Genomic DNA, 23488 nt, shown 5'->3' on the forward strand with positions numbered 1-23488 from the left:
CGTCCTTTGAATAAAATGAAAAAAAAAAAGATAAAAAAATAAAGTATTCTTGAGGCTACGTTCAAACTTCGTATTATCCATGAGCCGCATTCAATGTAAATGCATGCAATTCAGGGGCGGATCCAGGATTTCAAAATGGGTGGTGGATAATGGTCACTACATAGATCTTACAATACTTCTCTCTGAGTTGGATTTGTCGCGTCAGCAAAGTCAAGCAGGCGAAGGAAAATGGACAGTACCTCCCGTCCCTAAGACATTTATTTTCTTCAAACAATGTGACTTTTCAATGTGGATATCCACCCCACTGTATTTGCCCCTGCAATTGAACCAACTCGATTCTTACATCTACATTTGCACTCTTTTCCATTGGATAAGTTTCATGGATAATACGACGTTTGAACTTTAGCCTAAGTAATATAATCTAAAGCTCATGTGAATCAGTAGCGGATCTAGTGGGGAGGGTTTGGGGGTTTACCCCCCCCCCCCATTTGGGCTGCCAGAGGGCCATATTTAACAAACAAATTCCCCCCTTTGTCAATGAGCCGCCCCTGTGAATAATTCGAGTACTCGCGATTCTTGCAAGTTGAAGTTGACAATTGTTTTTTTCGTCAGTATTTTTATTTCAAGCGTCTATCCCCCATATTTCTCGCCGAATTCACAATATTTAGATATCGACACTTGATACTATCACTATATTACCTAAAACCAGGCAAAATCCCGATGACTGTTTCTAATAGACAAAATACGTCATCAGTCGGGAGGCGAATAATTTACTCGCACCAGACTTCCTCTTCTTAGGATGTCTAAAAACGCGCGAAAACGCTTGTCAATCAAACATAGAAATATAAAGCCACACCTACATATTTACATTTTTGCGATAATTTAGAATACTACAATTATTTTAAATATTATCTATTAGTCCTCTCTTTTACAATGTGATCTTTTAAGATCTTAAATATCTGGGTAAAGGATATTTGCATACCACGGACAAAAACTCAGAAGTGTTAATAATAAATTAAAATCTTTAAAATAACCTATATATATATACTTAAATTGTAAAATGCGTCATCGGGCTGGAATTGTTTAAAATCAACATTAAAACAAAATCTACTTTCATCTAAAAGAGGTCTGTTTACTATAGAGAAATGATATTAGCATTGCTTGCATGCAAATCCACGACTGCACAATTTGCGATGAAAATGTCTCTTTAGATGACCCCAGACTGGTTGGATTTGATCATTTGACTGGCTTCAAAAGGTATGACAGATTGATTGAGTTGAATATAGCGTTTACCCAATGTAGATGAAAAATAACATCATTGCCAAGTTGCATTCCTTCCTACACTTGTGTCATGTCAATAATATAATTGGTCAACTTTTGTCTAGCCTTCGTCATGGGACATGTCGCTCCATAAGGGGGCATCAGCGAAGATTGTCTGATTTATGATCGCCTCAATCTAGCGCCAGACCACATTTGCTGATGTACATCAGTCACGTGACGGAAACACGACGGGAACACGTGCTCTGATTGGACAGCTTTGACACGTGACAGTAACTGCAAAGAAGAGCCTGATCTGATTGGACTGCTTTTGAAATGACAGTTACTGCACTGAGGTGTGTGATCTGATTGGACAGCTTTTGACATGTGACAGTTACTGCACAGAAGATCGTGGTCTGATTGGTCGGATCCATGTGCGTGGTGTCTCTGCGTTGTTTGGTACTTGTAGTAGTGATGTACTCCCCGACTTGACTGGCAAGACAGGCGATAGCCCTCTATTGTTTAAATGCTGTGGAACGAAAATAATAAAATCAAATAAAGCGCTACACGTGTCAGGTCAGTGCTTGTGAGTGCCAAAACGAGTGCGTGACGGACATTGCGTTCTGTGTCGACCACAGCAGACTTATCACTAGTGGAGCATGCAAGCAAGGAAGCGGAGACATTGGATGCTTACACATGTGCGCAAACCAGAAAATAATGAAGGGGAACATTTTCTTCCTTCTAATATCTCCCACCTCTTCCTTGCCGTCTAATATAACACGAGTTAATGTCCCCACTTTCTCCTCCAACTCTCCGCTTCCTTTATTAGTGAGAATCGATTTTCAGAGTCACTAGTGCTTTCCAATTATGCTCGATTGCTAGAATTTAAACCTAAGTTCTGAGAACTTGGCCATTAGGTTTTTAAAAGGTTTAGTGTCGCTAGCGGTAACCCCATAATATGTCCGTCACTTTATAAGGTTCAGAGGTAAGTTTTATAGCTGAATTAATGTGCATTTGTTTAGGGTATAACCCACTCACAGATGAGTAGCGACGTCTACATTAGTGAAAACTTATTTAAAAATATTTAATACTCACAGGCATCATCTCCTTGTTACATGAACATGTTATCAAGAGTAAGTGGGTATTAAAAACGCGAGAAGAATTGATTGTTGCCACTTGGAGCGCGGGATTACAGGCCCGTACCCAGGATTTTTCTTCGGGGGGTGCGTGTGGTCCGTAACTTTTCCCGAGGGAGGGGAGGGGGGGGGGAGGGTTTTTTTTTTTTATAAAAATCTGACCACCCCCGAAAGAACAAAGAGGGGTTTTTTTATGCCTTTGCAGTGTCTCTACGGGACGTTTATTGTCAGATTTGGCTACATACCAGAGTGATCTAGCTTATGCTTTATGGTTTTGTCTACAAATAGCACGTCTATTGAGAATCGAAAGTGGACCATCGGCCGTTGTGTGTGTGTGTGTGTGTGGGGGGGGGGGGGTGCGTTCTCACCCCCTGCACCCCCCTGGGTACGGGCCTGTATTACATTAGGGCGACCTTAATGGCGTATACGTTTCGTGGTGACTATTTATTGAATCTTTAAATGCCAAGCTTGATAGCGGTGCGTATGCCCGCGCAAAAACATATTATCAAAAATACTTTCTAGTATTAACGACGCTGACAATCAGGTACATGTTTTTGATAATAAACGTTTACGTGCGCCAATAGAATGTGCCTTTGCAAAACCAGCTCGTACCAAGGCCTCCCGGCTGTAATACCGGGTGGAATCCCATCATGGGAAAAACACGGAAGTACCGCTCATGCAATCAAATCCATCCCATTATGCCTTTCGGGAAAAGCTCAACCCTAGTCCCTCTCGCTTTGTGAACAGTGAAAGACGCGCCTGGTACGAGGCAGAGACGATTAAGTGCATAGCCACGCCCCTACGTGACACTTGACATGTTAAGCCACGCCCCTACGTGACACTTGACATGTTAAGCCACACCCCTACGTGACACGTGCTTATTCGTGCATACGTTCCGTCCACCTCGTTTTGTAGAGGGGCAGAGGCACAATTGACATGTTTAGCCACGCCCCTACGTGACACGTGCTTATTCGTGCCTACATTGAGTTCACCTCATGGAGGGTCAGAGCGGAGGTTTAGTAGAGTCGTCCTTCCGAGAGGAAAATTTAAATTTCTGTAAAAGAAGAGGATCATAAGAGAAGAAAAGAAAGTTAGGCCAGGCAGAGGAATGGGAGAGGACAAAGAGGTGTAAGTTCTATTATCAAGAAAGGGAACACAAGGAAGACATAAAGTCAAATTACTTCTGTGAAATTAGTCGGAGTTGAGGTAACATGAAATAGATTTTTAAGAGAAAGAAAAAGGCATGGAACTGACTATTATCAATTGTAAGAGAGTGATCACCACGAAAAGGTTATTTTGTATTAAATATTTAATTCCTTAAGCGGGTAGGGGCAGGTCCCAGATTGTTTTAATAAACACTATTAATAATTTAACTTTACCATTTCAAAATGTTTTGGCTTTAGCAGGTACACGTGACTGTGTTTAGCGATCTAAATCGAGATCGCACAGAATTTCTTACCCGAAAGCTATGTCTTTTTGTTGAGTCAGTTGGTGTACTGGAACGCTGACCCACATTAAAACTCATTGATCGCCGCCGACTCTTGTCTTTTTTGTCTTTACGATCAATAGAACTGAGGTCGAGAGCTCCTCTGATAAATAGACAGCAATTAGTATTATGATGTTTAAGATTTAAAATGACACTATAATCACCTATTAACTACCCTCATCATCATCACCATCACCATCACCATCACCATCACCATCACCATCACCATCACCATCACCATCACCATCACCATCACCATCACCATCACCATCACCATCACCATCACCATCACCATCACCATCACCATCACCATCACCATCACCATCACCATCACCATCACCATCACCATCACCATCACCATCACCATCACCCATCACCATCACCATCACCATCACCATCACCATCACCATCACCATCACCATCATCATCATCATCATCATCATCAACATCACCTAAAGGTCCGCGAGCACCACAAACAAAGAGGGGGGAGGTAGCCTACTTGTAGGCACTGGAGTTGTTTATTTGGTGAGAAAACACGGAGGTATTTGGCCGACATTTTGAAAAATTAGGATGCAGAGGAATGGGGCAAGTGGGTCCGCGTCCAAAATGGTGGTCGAAATAGAGGGGAGGGGGCTGTACTCTCCCAAAGTCAAGAAAAGGCTCCAAGATAATAAAAGTTTTATCATCATCATCAACATTACCAACAACATCAACCACCACTACTATTTTCCCAGCGTGTAGCAGGCCATGGGTGGTGGTTTGGGGGGGGGGGGGGGGGGGGGGAGAGGCACTATACAAAAACTAAAAGAAAATCTATGGGGGGGGGGTCCCCTAGTGCCCTGCCTTCTGCTACGGCCCTGCTTTATCATAATCAACATCCTCATCATAGTCACTATTATCATCATCAACCAACAATAACATCATCATTAGCATGACCAACATGGTCATCCTCTGGGAGTATGCAATCCTACTCAGTGGATATATGCTTGACCTATGCCGATATTATGCTTGACCTATGCCGATATTATGCTTGACCTATGCCGATATTATGCTTGACCTATGCCGATATTATGCTTGACCTATGCCGATATTATGCTTGACCTATGCCGATATTATGCTTGACCTATGCCGATATTATGCTTGACCTATGCCGATATTATGCTTGACCTATGCCGATATTATGCTTGACCTATGCCGATATTATGCTTGACCTATGCCGACATTATGCTTGACCTATGCCGACATTATGCTTGACCTATGCCGACATTATGCTTGACCTATGCCGACATTATGCTTGACCTATGCCGATATTATGCTTGACCTATGCCGATATTATGCTTGACCTATGCCGATATTATGCTTGACCTATGCCGATATTATGCTTGACCTATGCCGATATTATGCTTGACCTATGCCGATATTATGCTTGACCTATGCCGATATTATGCTTGACCTATGCCGATATTATGCTTGACCTATGCCGATATTATGCTTGACCTATGCCGATATTATGCTTGACCTATGCCGATATTATGCTTGACCTATGCCGATATTATGCTTGACCTATGCCGATATTATGCTTGACCTATGCCGATATTATGCTTGACCTATGCCGATATTATGCTTGACCTATGCCGATATTATGCTTGACCTATGCCGATATTATGCTTGACCTATGCCGATATTATGCTTGACCTATGCCGATATTATGCTTGACCTATGCCGATATTATGCTTGACCTATGCCGACATTATGCTTGACCTATGCCGATATTATGCTTGACCTATGCCACAGCGGCACAGAAGTATGAGGGTGTTATTCTAACCTTGCAGACGTTATGAGAGCAGTCATCTCACTAGTGAGGTGGCGCCGGATGATATTCTTTGATGGGTGGATAGCTAGACAGTTTGCCATTTCATCTGGACCAAACGTCTCATTGATGACCATCATTGCACCATGAACACCGCTATCACGCAGATTATCTGCATACTCCTGTAAAAACATGTGCTATTTTAGGGACTATAATCAGCATATTTGTAGAAACACAGTATTTAGGAACTATCTGAAGCATTTCCAGGAAACATGTGTTATTTTAGAAAGTATTTTCAGCATATTCCTGGGAACACATGATATTTTAGGAACTATTCTCATCTTATTCCATGAAACACATACTATGTTCTATGTGGGGGGTTTGGTGTTATTTTGCCTAAATGGCAGGATACCTGGTTATTGTTTTCCATCTCTCTGTTTTTGTATATGTGTTTATTTGGGGGAGTGGTAATAATGCCCAGTTTATTAGTCAACATCACCTGCAAATCAATGGAGCGACACCATCTCATCACTTTGTCATTAGTCCAGACAACTGGGTCAATGTCTGTCTCATCACATGATAGGCGGCGGTCAATCAAACACTAAAAAACAAATCAATAATAATTTATATAATTTAATAAAAAAATATAAAATTTATATAATTTAATTATTTCTAAGATGAAAGAATTCATAATTTTTCAACTATCAAGAAGTCTCATGATTTACAGAGTTGGGGAGATCTGCTAGAAGAATCTTTATAAAAAATGCATTGTATATTTTAAAATTCCAAAGCTTACCTGTTTGTCAAAGGCAATCAATCGTAGAAGATCCACACCATTGAGAATGCTGGTCTAGAGTGATATGAAGAGTAAAATCAAACACTGAATAATACAAGAAAGATTTCAAAATCACATAAATAAAATTAGGCAGTAATATGTAAAAAAATCCACATCCCTTTACACCCTCTCCCTATAAATCATTTCCTAGAAAGAGAGGGAATATACCCACCTGATGAAATTTCTTGGATATATGAAGATGCTTCTCCATATCTTTTCTTGTGAGTACATTTAAAAGTCGTCCATCAATCATTTGAGATTCAAAGGCGGGGCCATACTGACTAAGTCCAAGGTCACGTATCCATGTACGGGCCACCCAGAAATGGTCAATTTTAGACATGTAAGGGTACTTCCTAAAGTGTGGAAAATACAGAAAAATGATGAATCATTGAATACATATTGGTAGACCTTTGAAAGGGGGGCTTTCTTGACCTCAGTATTAAAAAAATTATTATGTCATACTCAGTGTCTTTGCACGTCATGAATATTTAGGAGCACCCACTGTCTTTTGTCACAAAAAGACACTTCTTGGTGGAATGAAATTACATGGTTTTCAAAATTGCTAAGGAAAAGAGGTGGTGCCCCAACCTCTGCTATAGCCCTGATACTTGCTGACAAAAAGTTGCTATATTTTCTTAGCTTTTAGGATAATTTTCAGATTTTTTTTTTCTTTCCAGCAATAAGGAAATTCTAAGTTTTGGAAAACAATTTTTTTTCTCCTATTGTTGCAAAATTGTAGCAAACCTGATAAAATAAAATAAAACAAAATTAAATTTAATACTTACACAGAAGAAGGGTCTCTATACTCCTCTATAGCAAGCCTGAGCTTTCTTCTGTGCATCACATTGGAGATGCCCAGACCTGATTCTAACTCAGCATCACTCAGGTCCAGTAACACCCTGCCACTCTTTACATTCTCGTAGCACATCTGTGCATACATTGGCATGTGACATTCTACTTCCAGCCAGGCTAGCACCATGTTAGCCTTCCAGCAGGCCATAGGAACATCCTTGTGAGCTTCAAAGATGTGTTGTTTACTGGAATAGCTGGTGCCAAGAATGTACTGCTCAATCTCATCTGCAGAGTGGTAACCGACTGCTTGTCAGTGTGAGGACAGCGGCAGGAGGTAAAAAAGAATGAAAGGAATGAATGAGTGACTGGGTAAATGAATGATGGGTAGATAAATTAAAGTTCTAAACAATAGACATCTTTTGCTATAAGATCTAAAATAACCTTGACAGAAAAGAGTAATCAGAGCCAAATAATTGGATAAAAGGAACAGTGATCTAAACACTGCACAAAAATGTTAACAACAGAAATCACTACGAAACTATGATTCAATATGATATCCATGACTTGATGAGATTTGAGATTGAGTGAAGTGGTTAGGGAATTTTGCCAGGCAACAGGCAAATCATACATTTTAAAACGAACACTGCTATTATATGTAGTTGAAATTACAGAACCAAGAAAACAAAACAAGATGGATGGAGCTAGAGAGTGCCCCCAGTAATCACCTAACAGTTACACTAATACATAACCCGTGAATTGTAACACAACATAAACAAACTAACTGTAGATGAAGCCTTCTAGCTCTGGCTACAATTTGAAGAGGGGTGGACCTCCCTCAGCTAAATCCTGATAACTTTTGATAAATCCAGTACACTACTAACCCAAAGGAACTTTATTCCTTATAGAAAGCAATTTTCTATATTTCAACCTAAATAACTTGAAACACCTTTTCTAAATCCCCCTTGGTGGTTCAAATTTTCAACATTTAACAGATTTTTTTTTCTGAAAGTAGACAAAGCAAGTAAAGCTGTTTAAAATATTTTTAGAGCGCTAGCTCCTGTCCACCTTCTAGCAATTCTAGTGTCAGCCTATGGCATGCACATCACAATAAAACTGTTACCTTCATAGGTCTGTTTTGTCACAGACTTCCTATTCCTGCCTTTAGAGAAAAGCCTGGACAAGGAACCCCTTTTATCTTTCTTCCTCGATTTCTTCTCCTCCACATTGTTTAGAACTGGGGTGACATATTCAAACACTTCGCGTTCTTCTGGTGAAAGGGTGGCTAGCTGATCAATCTGACTACTTTCTGACTGGGTGTCTGAGCCTGGAGGTGTTGGGACGGGTGAGGCTGATAGCCTCTCTAGGATGCAAAACAACATACATACATATTACCCAAGGCCTGGAACAACACTTTCAATTTGAACAATATTATTAGCCTGCAATAAACACATGATCTCTGGTATTTTGAAGAATGTACACCAGGCTATTAAAAATATATCACTCTGCCATAGTATCTGATTTATTCTTGTTATTGGCCTGGTTTCAGCTTTATAAATAGTTACAAAATTTCAAAAGTGTGTACCATCTAATAAAGTCTACAATCAGTCATCATCAACAAATTCCCAAATCTTATCAGTTTTATACTCTATAGGCACTGTCGTAAATAAGCCATTCCATTACAAGGTTAACACTGTGAAAGTTTGGGAAGCCTCATTATTCCATAGAATCAAAACAGCTGTATAAATAAACTGCAACAAGCCTATGAAGTCACAGGGAATCGCTATCCCGTTTAGCCTGATTGACACAATTTGTGAAACAGAAGCGGTGACCCTGTAATCAATCTAAGAGGAAGAAATATTTAATCAATTTTAATCAGATGAAATGTACTTCAATTTGACCACAATTTTCACCCATTGTAATCCGATTGTGTTTATGTTATTTCAGGCGGCTATCAAACTCCGACGACGCCATCGAGATTTTGAATTATAAGTCCTAGAATTTCAACAGCGATACGAACAACACGAGAAGTTTGACCAGAAATCGCACAGACGACAATTGTCGCGAAATGGGTTCTGGAATCATTTGAAGACTTCCGGATTGATGCTAAGCTCAAACACGCGCGCTCACACAATAATGAACGATTTGCTGATTATAATAGAGTCGTACACGCGATGATAACTTAAGGGCAATAGAAAAATATCAAATAGTGCAATAGAAATAGCCGAGACGATCTTATCAGGTGAAGATTTCGATATCTTGGGGCAGACAGCTTCTGACTGCAACTGTGGTAGATTTTAAGAATAGATCTCGTCTATTTCCCGAGGGCTCCGCTCGTAAACATAGCAAAACAATACAGGGAATTTAAATCCAGTACGTAAGCCTCGACCAGAAATAGGATATTTTCTTCCATAGCGATTTAAGGGTCGAGTTGTAATGAAATGATACCGTGCTTTGAAGCGTGCTTCACGTGTGAGGTGATAAATAGCAAACAAAAACAATTTTCTATGGACTTTGCGTTTAGAAATTTTCGAAAAGGCTTGGCTCGCTCAATTAAACATATTCAAAAACGAAGTTGAAGTGTCAACATTATTTTACCGGTTGTACTGTACGGAGAAGGGACCATTTCTTCGTATTTCTCCCTTGAATGTAAAAGTTTTTCCACGTCTGCTTGTATCGCTCGTGAAAATCGACTAGACCCGGAGCTTGTGTTCAGATTATTTCTAATCAAGTTGCTATCGGCAGCTTGAGAACTGTTGCTCTCCCGTGAGGGAGCATTTAATCGCAGTAGAGTCAAATGCTGCTTAACTTCCAGCAGTTCACTTTCAACGACCGCTAACTGACTCTCTTTAGTCCGCAGTTGAGTATTCATATCGTCCAAGTATTGTAAACTATTTTTTCGTTCGCGCTCCCAACTTTCTTTCTCGCTCAAAAGTCGCTGTATTTTGATTTCGCTTTCCCGCATATGTTGCTGGTAATTTTTAATGAATTCGCCTAACTCAGATTCCTTATCCTCAAGAATAGCATAAACTTGCTTCATTTGGCTCAGCAATTCCATCTTTTCGCTTTTCAGCTTTTTTCTCTCCGCTTTCATACAAACAATAGTTTCTTTTGCTCGACTGATTTCGTGTTCACAACAGTGCAATCTTTCAAGCAGTTCTGTCAAGTTCGTATTGCGCTCTTTAAACTCGTCTAATTCTTTGGATAAAAATTCATTCTCCTGTCGAAGTCTTTGATTTTCGATCGTCATATCGCCTAATTTCGGGCCAGTGTCCTCAGTATTTTCACAGCTATCAAACACTGTACTGGGTAAATTAGAACACGAAGTTGATTCACTTCTATGTGGGACGCGCTCCCTTCCGCTCGCCAGTTCGGCTAAGCGTTTGTCTTGATCTTGTAATTCAGCTTTTAGATGTTCCACCTCCCTATTCACCGAGTTCAATGAGTTATTTATCTTGGCAGCAATCATGAATTTCTCCTCTTTCAAGCGCTTGCTCTCGTGTTCCGCTTGCTCCATAAGTCGTCTCATCACGGACAGACAAGCAATCAAATCATCTTGTTTGCGAACTAGTCGGGCAGAACCACCCTCGGAACTCTCTTCTCGACTTGCAACGCTCAGTGAAAACGACCGTACCTTCTCATTTAGGCTATCAAGTTTCTCTCTGGCCTCGGCAGTGCTGAGAGAATTCCTACTTCCCGTAGAAACAGCGTCTTTTAAATCGACCGGTTCGCTACCATCCGCCATGGTTGTGTGTTGATGGTAGTGACCCCTTACTAAAACCCAACGCCAGCCTCTCTTTGATGCGGTCCAAACCGGAAGTCTTTTTTCGTGCTATTTCCGGTAATATAAAAACGCAGAGATTTTATTCGTATGTTTTTTTTTCAACAGATGGTTGTTGACTTACAGGGGGTTGTTTAGTGGTTCTTTTTTTATAAGAGGCCACAAGGTCAGCACGTCTCACTGACGTTTTAAGTCATATTTAGTTTGACATGGCCCAATTTTAGAACACTATCGGTGTAATGCGTCATTACCCTAAGGTAAGAGGATTATAAACTAGCCCTGAATTCTCCGAGAGAGAATACCAACGTCACAAGCTTTAGGAAACATTGTGACATCTGGGGGATTTAGGAATCGCTGAGTATATGTACAATCAAACAACTTCACAGGCACAAAAGGTAATCGAAAATTGTAAAACAAAATGAAATAAGGGAGTGTTCATTACTTATGGCCGAGGGGAGGTCGGTTCCCACATAGGGGGGGGGGGGGGGGGGCTAAAAAAGCTTTGGGTACGTCGATGGGGGGTCATAAAAGTTTCAATGGGGTTGAAGGGGGGGGGGGGGTAAAACAAATTTTTCCCTTAAAAGTAAGAAACTTTATTATTTATTATTATTGAAATGAGTAACCAAAATGCAAGAAAACCTTATGCCTAGCGTTGCCAATAACATATTTAGGCTACATTTACTGCTGTTGAGCCGTGAATGTTTTCCCACAAATGACAAACTCAACAATATTTATTACTCGGTAGCAGTTCATTTTGACCTATAGGATAAATAATAATAAAAAAATATATGCATTTGTAAAATATACTAGGAATCTAGTACGGCAGGTTATTAGATAATGTCAAATATGTAAAAAAGTCTGACTCTGATATCTTTGCTTTCGACACCCTCACGAGTACCAGATCTGGGGGATCTATCAGACCAAAAGGACGATTTTATCTTTTAGGACAGTCCCATGCAGTAAAATATACAAATTGTCCTGCGTGATATGGACTACTGATATGGCATGCAAAGATAGATATAGGTATACATACTTATTTTTTGCTGTTTCAAAACGCTACAAGGCCACATTTGACTTATTATAATGAGAAATATTATTTCTTGGTTATTTTTTAATGCATGATTTGTTTATATGTATCTATATTTCGTGTGTAGTTTTGTTGATTTTTAAAGAGAAGGAATAGGGGGGTCAACAAAGTTTTTGGGTTTCTCCTGGGGGGGGGTCAAAAAGGTTTTGGGGTTTCTCCTGAGGGGAGGGGGGTCAAAAAAGTTTTTGGGTTTCTCCTGAGGGGAGGGGGGTCAAAAAAGTTTTTGGGTCACGGTGGGCTAATAAGTGGTCAAAATCGGCGCTTTCGTATTCTCGCGAGCCCGCAAAAACCAGCGGTTATCCATCCAAAAACACTCGGAATTAAAAATGGCGGCAAAGGCTGTTCGAAGGAGTCTTGTCAAAATTATTGGATTTAGAAAGGAAAACAACTAATAGTGGGAGATAAAAAACAAAGCAGCAAAAAATTGAGCTTCTATGACAAGCTTGAGTCTCTCTGAAGAAATAATTTTGTCGGGGTTTGAGAAGAGCGACGCATATTTTCTTACCAATCTGTTGTCAAGGCTGCACAAGAGAAGTTGCAATGTGATTGTGTTTCTCTAGGAACGAAAATTGAGGCCCAATGAGACAGATCCCCGAGGAAGGAGTCTCTGGAAGATTTCCTTAGAAGGATAAAGTCTGTGAGCATGTCAATTTTTTTATTATTATTCTATCGTTTTTTAAAGCATTTATGCTCTGTGGATTCTAGCTTCAATTTTTACCAAAAGGTCAATGGTGATATTTGTAATAGAATACCTGTTATTTATTAAATACTATGTCTTACATGATGTTTTTTTTTTGCAAATTGATCTACATGTATCTGTTTTCCAAACATCGGTACTGTATATTTCAAACCCCTTAACATATTTTAATAACAACCTTGTACTATACAATTCGAGCATCACTCCCCTTTGAACAATTTATAAAATGCTAAATTCCTATCTCAAGCATCTCATTATGACTGGGCAAGAAAGTAATTTTTATCTTGCCTTTATCTTTTCCCTAAAAAATATATTCCTAAGCAAAAATAGTAGTATTAGAATTGTCTTTTAAATCCACTTACTCTTTTGCAGCTTGAAGCAGTCATAAAAATCCTTGATACATGAGTCCACCATTTTCTTGAAACCCTTCCAAGCTACTTGGCTTGTACTGGTGTATTTCATTAACAACTGTACAAGGGTTTAGAATACCTGTTATTGTCTGAGTGGAATCTATGATTTCTCTATTTTTATTATTCTGGATTGCTTTTACTTAAAAAAGCTTTATTTTTACTTGCTATTCCAAGTCCTTGTTAGCCGTCTTCCTCTTCTATGCCTTATCTTGTGAATCCCATAAAAGGTGATAACTCTAGTTCATGATACCCAAAGAACTATATCAACCAAAATATATTCAACTATATCAATTAAAAAATTATATGCCCCTAGATTTTCCAAGTATTTATTAATTAAGAGTTGTGAGACTTGATTGATAGTTATTGGTGCCCTATACAGTGAGTACAGGAGAGCTTGCTTTAATTTTACAGCAGCAAAACTTTATTATTGAGTTATTTATCAATAAAAGAATAGTTAGAAACGGAACTTCTATCTCCTACTATATAAATCACTAAGAGCAATAGAAAGCAAGACAAAAACAAACTTAGTGTAAACTAATCCTCTTTTGAATCCTGGGGGTTTTTGTTTACCCGACTCTAAAAAAAACTTAAATCATAAGAAGACTGTGCTAGCGTCCCGTCTTGGCCCGACTGATGCCAATGTGTGTATGCTAGTGTGCTTTTAAAGTCCACATTTATGTATTAATATAGGGGGGTCAACCTAACTTTTTCGCTTAAAAGGGGGGGTTCTTACTAAATTGACATCAAAATGCCTGTTTTTTTTTTATCCACATTTCTAACGTAACTTTTCCCTTTAAACACAGAATCGAAAAACTTTTATAGAACCTCTTTGCAGTCTTACTAGATCCGCTCTGTTCTATAAATCTCCATACATCTCTCAAACCATTGGCGAAATGAGCTCGTTCCCTAGTGCCTGAGCTCAAGCTCAGAAAAGCGGACTCCCTAGAAGGGGAGGTATAACCATCTCAGGTCTATGGGCCTGTGTTAAACCGTTTTAGGTAAATATTACTCAATACTACTCAATCAAGTAATTTTGTTATTATATTTTTTCCTATTGTTTCAGTTTTACGTATTTCTTCTATTGTGCGCTATATTCAAATCATTTTAAAAAATGAAGAAAACAGCATGAAAAGACGAAAAATAAAAGACGTAAGAAAAAAACAGCGTGAAAAAGATAAAAAAGAGAGATAACAGCGGATATAACTAATTATTTTTCTCGCAATGTTAAAAAAACAGCGAAAGTATTTTTTTCGCTGCCAAAGGAATACAAAATGGCTGGATCCATAAGCAAGGGGCGAGTAATACGTTTTGCAATTACCGTAAAATTGATGTACATGCAATTCATTTAATTCTTGCGCCACGAAGATACCACAACGGATCGACGACGTGCTACAGATCGAAGACGGGCAATGGATCTACGACAGGCAATAACATCGACGACGAGCTACAGGTCGACGACGGATAATGGATCGACGACGGGCAACGGATCAACGCCGGGCAACGGATCGACGACGTGCTACAAATCGGGCAATGGATCGACAACGACCAACGGATCGAAAACAAACAACGGACGACAAAGTGCTACAAATCGACGACGGGCAATTGATCGACCACGGGCGATGGATCGACCACGAGCAACGGATCGACGACGGGCAATGAATAGACGACGGGCAACGGATCTACAACAAGCAACGGATCTATGACAGGCAATGGATCGACGACGGGCAACGGATCGACGACGGGCAATTGATCGACAACGGCGGCAATGGTTCGACGACGGGCAATGGATCGACGACGGGCAACGGGATCCGTCGTCAATCCGGGATTGACGACGTGCTACTGATATACGACGGGCAATGGATTTCAGACTACGAGTAGAACGATGCATTCTGTTGAGAAAAGACAAGACGGGCGAAGATTTTGACCGACCGACCGACTCACTGTCTGACTATTTGTACTGTTAGGAAGAGGGTGTGAGGAGACAAGCCCTTACATTTCTGAGTGTCTTTGCCCTCTCGTCCTTGTCGCTAGTATTACTTGTGGCTAGTATTACTTGTCGCTAGTATTACTTGTCGCTAGTATTACCGAGTAATAAATCAAGGGATGAAACTTTTTGACCCCTCTTCAACCACATTCAAACTTTTATGACTGTAATATGAAAAAAAAAAAATTTGTAGCTGTTGTGGAATGTCCTTTACAAGTGCCGACAACAAAGCGAGCCTTTCCATGGGCTAGAGGTTTTCACAACCACAAAACAAACCAAAAGCGCGAAAAACAAGATAATGAGCAGTTCCCCTGAGGGAACTCACCCAACCGATCACCCAAACGCGCGATAAACGAATACCGGCGAATCCACAAACACCAATAAGCGCGGTGCAACAAGAAGAAAGAAAATGGGTCATTTCCAAGAGAGTATATTCTCTTTTCATTTCTTATGAAATATCATAAGAAATGATAAAGTATCATCAAATATGATTGTATTCTTAATCAACTACTATCGTTTTCTCTGCGCAGTGTAACTTGATCGGGTTTCCTTACTGCCCTTGAAATTGTTAGTAAAAATCCATAGAATAAATCACAGGCAGTGTACGCATGAACGCTCATGGAAATCGACAGTGCATGCGCGCGCGCCTTTTTTTTTTACATCTGAGTAAGAAAAATTAATGAATATAGGAAAATAATACATATTTTTTTATTTCACTTTGTTCTTTAAAATCATATTAGAAATAATGTTTATTTTTCCCTCTTTGCAGTGGTTAGTTTCTTTTCCTCGTATATCTTTTTTTAGGTGGGTAAATTGGGTTTGTTTTGGAAGCTGTTTTGAGGTGAAAATGCTACTTCAAACATAATGCCGCCCCCATGAGCGTTTTCATGCGCAGCCTGTGAATAAATTATAGAAATTATATACTGACAAACATAGAGCATTCTGCGTTTATTTGCACAACCTCGACCATAAAATATCGGATTGGTCTGATAATTTTCTCATTGCATAAAAAAACAACATCCATAAAACTCCAATCCCTAGCCCTACCCTACCCCCTCCCCCCCCCCTCCCCCCAAAAAAGCAATGCTTACGCAATCCATACATGGTTAGTTTTTCATCCAAAATGGCGGCGCTTACTGTTGATTCGATGTAAGAACGCCGAAAATGCACCCGACTTGCTCCCAAATTACACCAAAATTTGACCTATTAAACCATCCAACATGCCAAAACACGTCAAGCACATCGAATGGCAGGATATGGACAAAAAGAAGTTCTATTTTTTCGGTCCAACATTGTTCCTTGGCATACGGGCACTGTTGTATCCTGCGAATTTGATAAAGATTCGTCTTCAAGTCCAGCGAAAGACCACACTATACAACGGCTCACTTGATGCCTTTACTAAGGTTATTAGGACAGAAGGTGTACGTGGCCTTTACAAAGGCTATTTGGTGAGCTGTGCTGGACTATTTGCCGGTCAGTGTTACATAACAACATACGAACTTGTTCGCTCTAAAACTGCACAATACAACTACACTATTCGTGGTTTTCTTGCGGGAGGCTGTGCCTCTATCGTAGGCCAAACGATTACTGTACCAGTAGACATTATATCACAGAAGCTAATGATACAAGGCCAAGGTGATCGAAAGGTTAAACTAAAGGGAGCGAGAATCCTAATACGGGAGACGTTTCATCAACATGGTCCAGGTGGTTTTTATAAAGGGTATTTTGCATCTTTAATGACTTACGCACCTAGTAGTGCAATTTGGTGGGCATCGTATGGGTTTTATACTGGAGTGATAGGTAATCTATCTGCTGATGGCACCCACCGGTTGCTGGTGTTGGGGTCGTCTGGGGTGTTGGCGGGTGTGACTGCTGCAACACTAACTAATCCACTGGATGTTATAAGGACAAGATTACAGGTGGGTGTGGTGGGTACATAATTAAGGGGGACTGGTGTTTGGGCAAAAGAATCAAAGTATAACAATATACATGGCATATTTGAAAGCCACAAGGTTTTGGACACTTTGAATTGCTTACTTAGTTTCCCCTTTTAAAGGGGGCAATCACACCAGTTTTGTTTCAGGTGGGCGAACAGAATCCCCAAACAACAAGAGACAAAAGGATCTATTAGAATCCAATTGATTGTTATTAGATGGTTACATTATCAACCGACAGTAAACTGATGACATTGTTGCTTTTAACCCTGTGGGATTGGTTGGCTAGACAGAACAAAGCCAGCATGTCTGCCTTGCTAAAAAATTGGGGTACAAGGGCCTGGAAGGGCAAAATAAAACATACAGCAAGACACTCACAAGAATTTATTTAATGTTTTCTAGGTTTTTGGTGGAACATCCATGTTGGTGACATTCAGAAGTCTGTTGCATGAAGAAGGTGTAGCAGCAGTTGTGAAAGGACTCAGCGCAAGGATCATATCCATGGCCCCCTCTAGCCTGATCATGGTGGTAGGATATGAAACAATAAAAAAGCTTAGTCTGAGGGAAGAACTCACATGTCAACGGGAAGAGGAGGGCTACTTTGAGGCTTGCATGTAGACAGAGGCTCACTGTAAACCATTTTAATAATTAGATGTTTTGATATAGAAGCTAGATATAGGAATTATCCCACATATTTGCCATATTAATCTTTTATAACTAAATTTGTAGTTACTGCCAAAAATCCAAAACCCTTTTCCTTCAAGTATCATTGTCATATGACCTTGACCAATCAATATCCTTGCACTCAAATGGTTTGCATTTGACTCAACAGTAAACAAATAAAAGATAAAATAAAATAAAAATTGTTTGATGATGGGATTCCTAGATGGGACAAGGATCTTGAATTTTTGGTGGTAGCAAAACTGTGTCTCCATACTGTATATGACTTCATTTACAATTATTTTTATTTACCTTCAAGTGAAATTTTCTGTACCAGAGCAAATGTTTGAATGACTTCCATTTTTAAATTGACAATATTCTTTCTAAACCAAGAAGCAGACTGCAGGGGTATTTAAAATTGTTATACTTTTATTTGCAAATATTTTAATTTTCTTGGGTTCGAAATAACATTTTAAAATCTGCTAGATTTTGCTGGCTTTCTGAATTTTGGTGGGGAAAAAAGCCTGCATACTCAAAATATGAGAGGGGAATACAGAAAAAAAGAGCCGGCAAAGACCAGAAAACAGCAGAATATCTACGGCAGCCAGCCGCTATTTTGAACCTTGTATTCTAAGTACATCCAATAAGAATGTGCTGTAGTGATGTATGATAGCTCACATTTCAGAGTTTTGTAAAAAGTGGACTTCAATTTTAGCTCCCATACATCTCCTAAAATTTTAGCCTTTAAAGGGCCCCTCTGGGAATAAAGGCAGTCCAAACCCCACTCTGCTCATGTGCAAGATAATTATTTGACTTGATGTACTGTCCGCCTTTATTGGTGGTAAGATGATGGAGTTTCGTTACGTGATTGGATAGAAAAGATGGGTCTAGTGGTCTAATGACTGTGGTCAAGCAATGGCTTATAATAATGAATGCCATTTTCAGCTCAACCCTTTTAAGGTAAAAGGGTTACTGACAGATCCCACCCTAAATTTTTATCTAGACAAATAAAACCTTGATATCAGAAGAGAACCTTGGAGCTCATAAACTAAATGTTGACAAGAACATATAATAAATAATTAGCATTCTTTATAAATCATGATTTTATTAAAAGCCATTATTTTTCATGTACTTTCAGATAATTTATATTGAAATGGTTGTATGATTTAAAAAGGTTTGCAAATAGAGTGAGTGGTTTTCATAGCCCTGTGAAACATTGAGCAGAAGTCAAGCTATAGTGCATTCCACGGTTTCACTGTCTTGTTTTTATTGCTGATTATGGTCCAGCATTTGTAAGTCCAGACAAACTTATTAGTGCTTGATTTGAAAGTTTTTTTGGGGTCTTGTTGTGGGGGAGGGGAAGGTAGAGTGTAAGGTCGTATATTCACAACTCACAACACATGGGAGAAACAAGGGTGTTCACCCCACCCCACACTTACAAGGGATGATAATACTGCACTTGCCTCCTCCCCCAAGGCCAAAATGTTCTAGTTATGGTCATGATGTACTAAAAGTAACACATTAGGTACTTATTATAAAATACTCCAACTGAGATTAGAAACACTTATATATTTGCTGACTCAACCCAAAAACTAGTAATATTATTTGTCTCATACGGTAGCCACCCTGTTGTATCAATCTAATAACCAAAGTACAGTAAAAAAATTGAATTTGCTCTTAATTCTAAATCTTTAATATATAAGCTAGTCTCAATTTCCAATAATGTGTATACAGTACATATTTTTCTGAAATAATGCAATGAACAAAATATAATGGCAACCCCCCTCGATAGAACCAACTTTCCCACCCTACAGGTCAACCCCCTAAATTGAATGACATTCTACTTTATTATTGGAAATTAAAGCTAACCGTTTATAAATCTACTCAGTTTTTAAAAGATGGTAAATTAATATGGGGCAGTGAAGGTAATGATGGTAGGGATAAATTTGGTTTTGAGAGATTCTGTAGATTGGGGCTATAATTTCGGACAGCAGACATAGCTTTTTGTGGTGCAGCACTGATTCCAGCCTAGAAAACAAGAATGAGAGTTAGTTTGCTGTAGACCAACTAGGTTAAATTTTATCTTATTCAGTTACAGCATAGTTAATAGAGGGGGATGGTCACAAAAACTGCAAAACTTCAAAGGTCAAAGTTGCTCATTTGAGAGCATACAGCATAATGCTTAAACTTTAAATGTCCTTGCGGCTTTCCTACAAAAGTATCTTCAGCATTACCAATAGTTCTCCCTGCATTAAAATTTCTTACGAACAATGCGCCAACTTCCTGCATAACAAAGGAAAACTACACACGTGCACTCCACTTAAACAAGTGCTACGCTGTTAAGTATTTTCCAGGCTGTGTACATGCCCCCCGATATTTTCATGAATTATAAAGGAAATGACCAACAGGGGCGTGGCTGTGCTGCACATGTTTTTTTCTTGATAAATAAATTCATAAATAACAATGTTAAAAATAAAAACATTTCTTAAAAATGACCCTTTTGTGCTGTGTTTTATAAGAACCAAGAAATAGAAAATAAACTTACTTCGGATTTTTCAAGCTTATTCTGTGCTTCAATGTGAGTTAATATTTCTGACATATTGGTTTCAAGCACCATTCCACCCATGACTATTTCTGCAAGAATATGATGGACCTGCAACGACACCAAAATGGAAGTTTGAGGTGCTGACAAAAAATATAAAAGAAAGGAAGTTATAGATAGGCTCCACACATATAGCAGTATTGGCAAAAAGATCCAGGATGTATTTGTCGAGTTATTACGCAATGCTTGTTCTAAAAAATATTGTTTTGTTGTCAACCTAGCATGACAGTAATGCTGGCCAATGTTGATGCAGTTTGTAAGTGGCTTTAGAGAGAAAAAATTGAAAAATGAGCCTTTTGAAGCCAGAGGACCAAGGTTTAAATAGGTTTCTATATAATTTCTACATATGCATTTTTAGCAATGAATTTTAAACAATGAGCTCAAGGATAAAAAATCAACCTCTATTTTTTATACATCAGGAAAAGTTCATTGCTACAGTACTCTCACCTTATCCATATGGAATATTAGATCAAGCTCGCAGACATTTTCAAAGCACTTGTCCAGTGTTTCAACAAACACCTACAGATTGAGGAAACATAGAAGGCACATTAATAATGACAACTACATAGGAAGCAGCCTTAGTATCAATCAGAATTCCACTTACTTGTATTAAATCTAAAATTCCAAGTTCACTTTCTGAGGAGTCCACACAGAATACAAAATACAAAGTGGCATAGTGTCTGTAAACTAATTTGAAGTCTGCACCTCCAATAAGACTGCAACAGAAAAAAGAAACATAGCTGACGAATAAAACACTACAAACACTTCTAAAATCCAAATATCATCACGCTAAATAATATGAACAGTAAGAATATCACTTTCATCGCTCAAATATACAGATGTCAAAGGCCTGTTTTTTTTTTACAGAATGAAAGCATAACACAAGTATTTCTTTATTCACACTGAAAGGCAAGTGCAAAAAAATAGGACTGTTTGATTTTTTGTGTGTTTGTCCTTGTATGTGTTTGCTCTTTCTTAATCATTCCCAAACCTCAGAGAACTGGAACAAGTCTAAAATATAGACCTATTTCAAAATGTTGTCACTGCTAATGGCAAGTGCCAATTGTCAACTGGCAGTTCTGCCATCTAAAAATACATACCATGGAGCTTGTCAAATTGCTACAGAATGTAAGAAAATGTGGATAACTTCTGCAATTATATTACCTATCATCTTTATTCTTACTATTAATAATACCCATAAGCAGTAATTGGTCTTAGAACTGCCATTTGCCAGTTGCCATTTGACCTGACAATGTTTGTTCAAGGTATACATGTGTATATATTCCTGCAGTGGTATTATTGAATAGCAACAACAATTTACAGCCCTAGATAAGATTATATGTTGCATTCAGGTTACAGTGTGAGCTTCCAGAGATTCAAATATCTGTAAAAATGTTGCAAGTGAGCCATACTGTACATTAGGTTAGCGAGAACAGATTTGCTTCTAAAGCAAGATTACCAGGAATAGATTTTTTCAGAGGTGATAAAAACCTGGACTGTCTACTTTGAAGACTGTGAATCTCTTGTCTTCTTGGATAAGAATACCTTATTACACCTAATTTTTGCGACATAAAAATTTTGAGATTTCGAGATGGCGATATTTTGCGACACTTTATTTAGGCAATTTTCATATTTTTGTAACACCCATATCACTTTGGGATATTTTGGGATAATAAAATCAAGTAAAACAAGTGGAATTAAAATTTGCTGTAATTATCAAAACTGAAACAATTTGTAACAAAAAGATGCGTGGGATAATTTAGTTTCATAAAAATCTATAAATACAAGTCCAACTCATCCCCTTGCCGTACTATATGTACATTAAATGGCTAAATAGACAAGGTGTTTCCATAAAGCTTATTAAAAGGCCAATATTCCCCCCAAAGGCTTATTGTGTACTCACTTAACTTTCGTGCATCCTAATTTTTGCTACACTTAATTTTTGTGTCACTTTATTTTCGCGAAACTTTTAAAATCGCAAAATTCTCTAAATTAAAGTGACGCGAAAATTAAGTGTAATAAGGTATAAGCTGAAGGTCCTGTCTTCCAAAAACACATACATGGGGGACATGAAAAAACTGCTGGGTTTTTTGGCTCATGTTTCAGTGACACTGCTTACACATTAGCTAACAATTATGATTAGTAAACTAAATAGTAGTAAATAGTAGTCTTTATCTATATTGACTGGTTGTTAGTTGAATGTGGAGCAGCAACTATATTGCTAAAGAAATGCAACACATCGAAATTAACAACCACACATAATTTAAATTATATTTTTATGAGCTTTTTATAATTCATATTCACCTTCCGCCTTCCAGGAAGTTACATACGTTATCGTCCCGTCTAGAAACTAGGTGAAACGTCTCTTTGATTATTTGTTGCTGCATGTCTTCGCTCTAACAAACAAACAAACTCAGATCAGTTTAACATAAAATACAGGAAAGAATACAATTTTATATGGTTATTCTATTCTTATAGTAATCCCTTCACAACAAAACGACGTTCCATTTTTCTAGTTTTGTTTTTAGCAAAATTATACATTGAAATATGGGGAAGCTCTAATATTTACTTACATAATGTTGGTAAAACTTAGTCAGCCGGGGCTTGCCATGATTATTAAATATCAAAATTCCCTTTATCATGTTCAAAAATAAGAATATTCGACTTCTACGTTCCCCAGACGGCGAATCCAAGATGGCGACGAACAGACTTCCCGATATGCATCGCGAGTAAACAGCTTATTTATCCACAGGTCTCCCATGATGTAAAGTAAAAAAAAAAATAAAAGGAATGGCAAGGGATTAAGACTGGTGGGGTAAGGGCAGCTTATTGAAAAAAAAAAGTTAAAAAACTAAAGAAAAAAATACCTATATGGCCGGTCTTTGCAGCCTTTTCTAGTGATTTCCCCCCCCCCCCCCAAAAAAAAAAATCACCAGCAGTTATTCTACTACTGTAATACTCAAGCTAAATGGAGCCACTGGTGCTCACTTGCACACATACCAACCCTCCCTACCCCCTCC

General features: G+C 38.7%; 3 protein-coding genes across 6 annotated transcripts; 1 reads left to right on the forward strand and 2 right to left on the reverse strand.

Annotated features, from left to right (window-relative positions):
- Window positions 1–859: 859 nt before the first annotated feature.
- Window positions 860–11101, reverse strand: LOC5514239 (kazrin). 4 transcript variants are annotated; one of them, XM_032383850.2, is made up of 10 exons: window positions 9912–11101; window positions 8437–8676; window positions 7310–7622; window positions 6697–6877; window positions 6486–6539; window positions 6189–6290; window positions 5705–5871; window positions 3853–3982; window positions 3386–3447; window positions 1713–1786 (listed from the first exon to the last, which is right to left on the reverse strand). In XM_032383850.2, the coding sequence occupies exons 1-9, from the start codon at window positions 11056–11058 to the stop codon at window positions 3397–3399; spliced, it is 2385 nt and encodes a 794-aa protein (XP_032239741.1). In that variant the 5' UTR covers window positions 11059–11101; the 3' UTR covers window positions 1713–1786; window positions 3386–3396. The 4 variants fall into 4 exon arrangements, with proteins under 4 accessions (XP_001634468.2, XP_032239740.1, XP_032239739.1 ...); XM_001634418.3 differs by lacking the exon at window positions 3386–3447 and having other exon boundaries at window positions 860–1786; window positions 7310–7601; window positions 9912–11100; XM_032383849.2 differs by lacking the exon at window positions 3386–3447 and having other exon boundaries at window positions 860–1786; window positions 7310–7619; window positions 9912–11100.
- A 5261-nt stretch (window positions 11102–16362) lies between these two features.
- On the forward strand, window positions 16363–18997 carry LOC5514258 (solute carrier family 25 member 44). Its single transcript, XM_001634370.3, has 2 exons — window positions 16363–17191; window positions 17609–18997. The coding sequence occupies exons 1-2, from the start codon at window positions 16493–16495 to the stop codon at window positions 17822–17824; spliced, it is 915 nt and encodes a 304-aa protein (XP_001634420.1). The 5' UTR covers window positions 16363–16492; the 3' UTR covers window positions 17825–18997.
- LOC5514259 (AP-3 complex subunit sigma-1) lies at window positions 18952–23203 on the reverse strand. The gene is made up of 6 exons (XM_001634420.3): window positions 23042–23203; window positions 22773–22864; window positions 21073–21184; window positions 20916–20987; window positions 20412–20519; window positions 18952–19894 (listed from the first exon to the last, which is right to left on the reverse strand). Exons 1-6 carry the CDS (start codon window positions 23108–23110, stop codon window positions 19751–19753), a joined length of 597 nt encoding a protein of 198 aa, XP_001634470.1. The 5' UTR covers window positions 23111–23203; the 3' UTR covers window positions 18952–19750.
- Window positions 23204–23488: the final 285 nt, after the last annotated feature.

Source organism: Nematostella vectensis, chromosome 3 (assembly GCF_932526225.1).
Source record: "Nematostella vectensis chromosome 3, jaNemVect1.1, whole genome shotgun sequence".
NCBI classification, from domain to species: Eukaryota; Metazoa; Cnidaria; class Anthozoa; order Actiniaria; family Edwardsiidae; genus Nematostella; species Nematostella vectensis.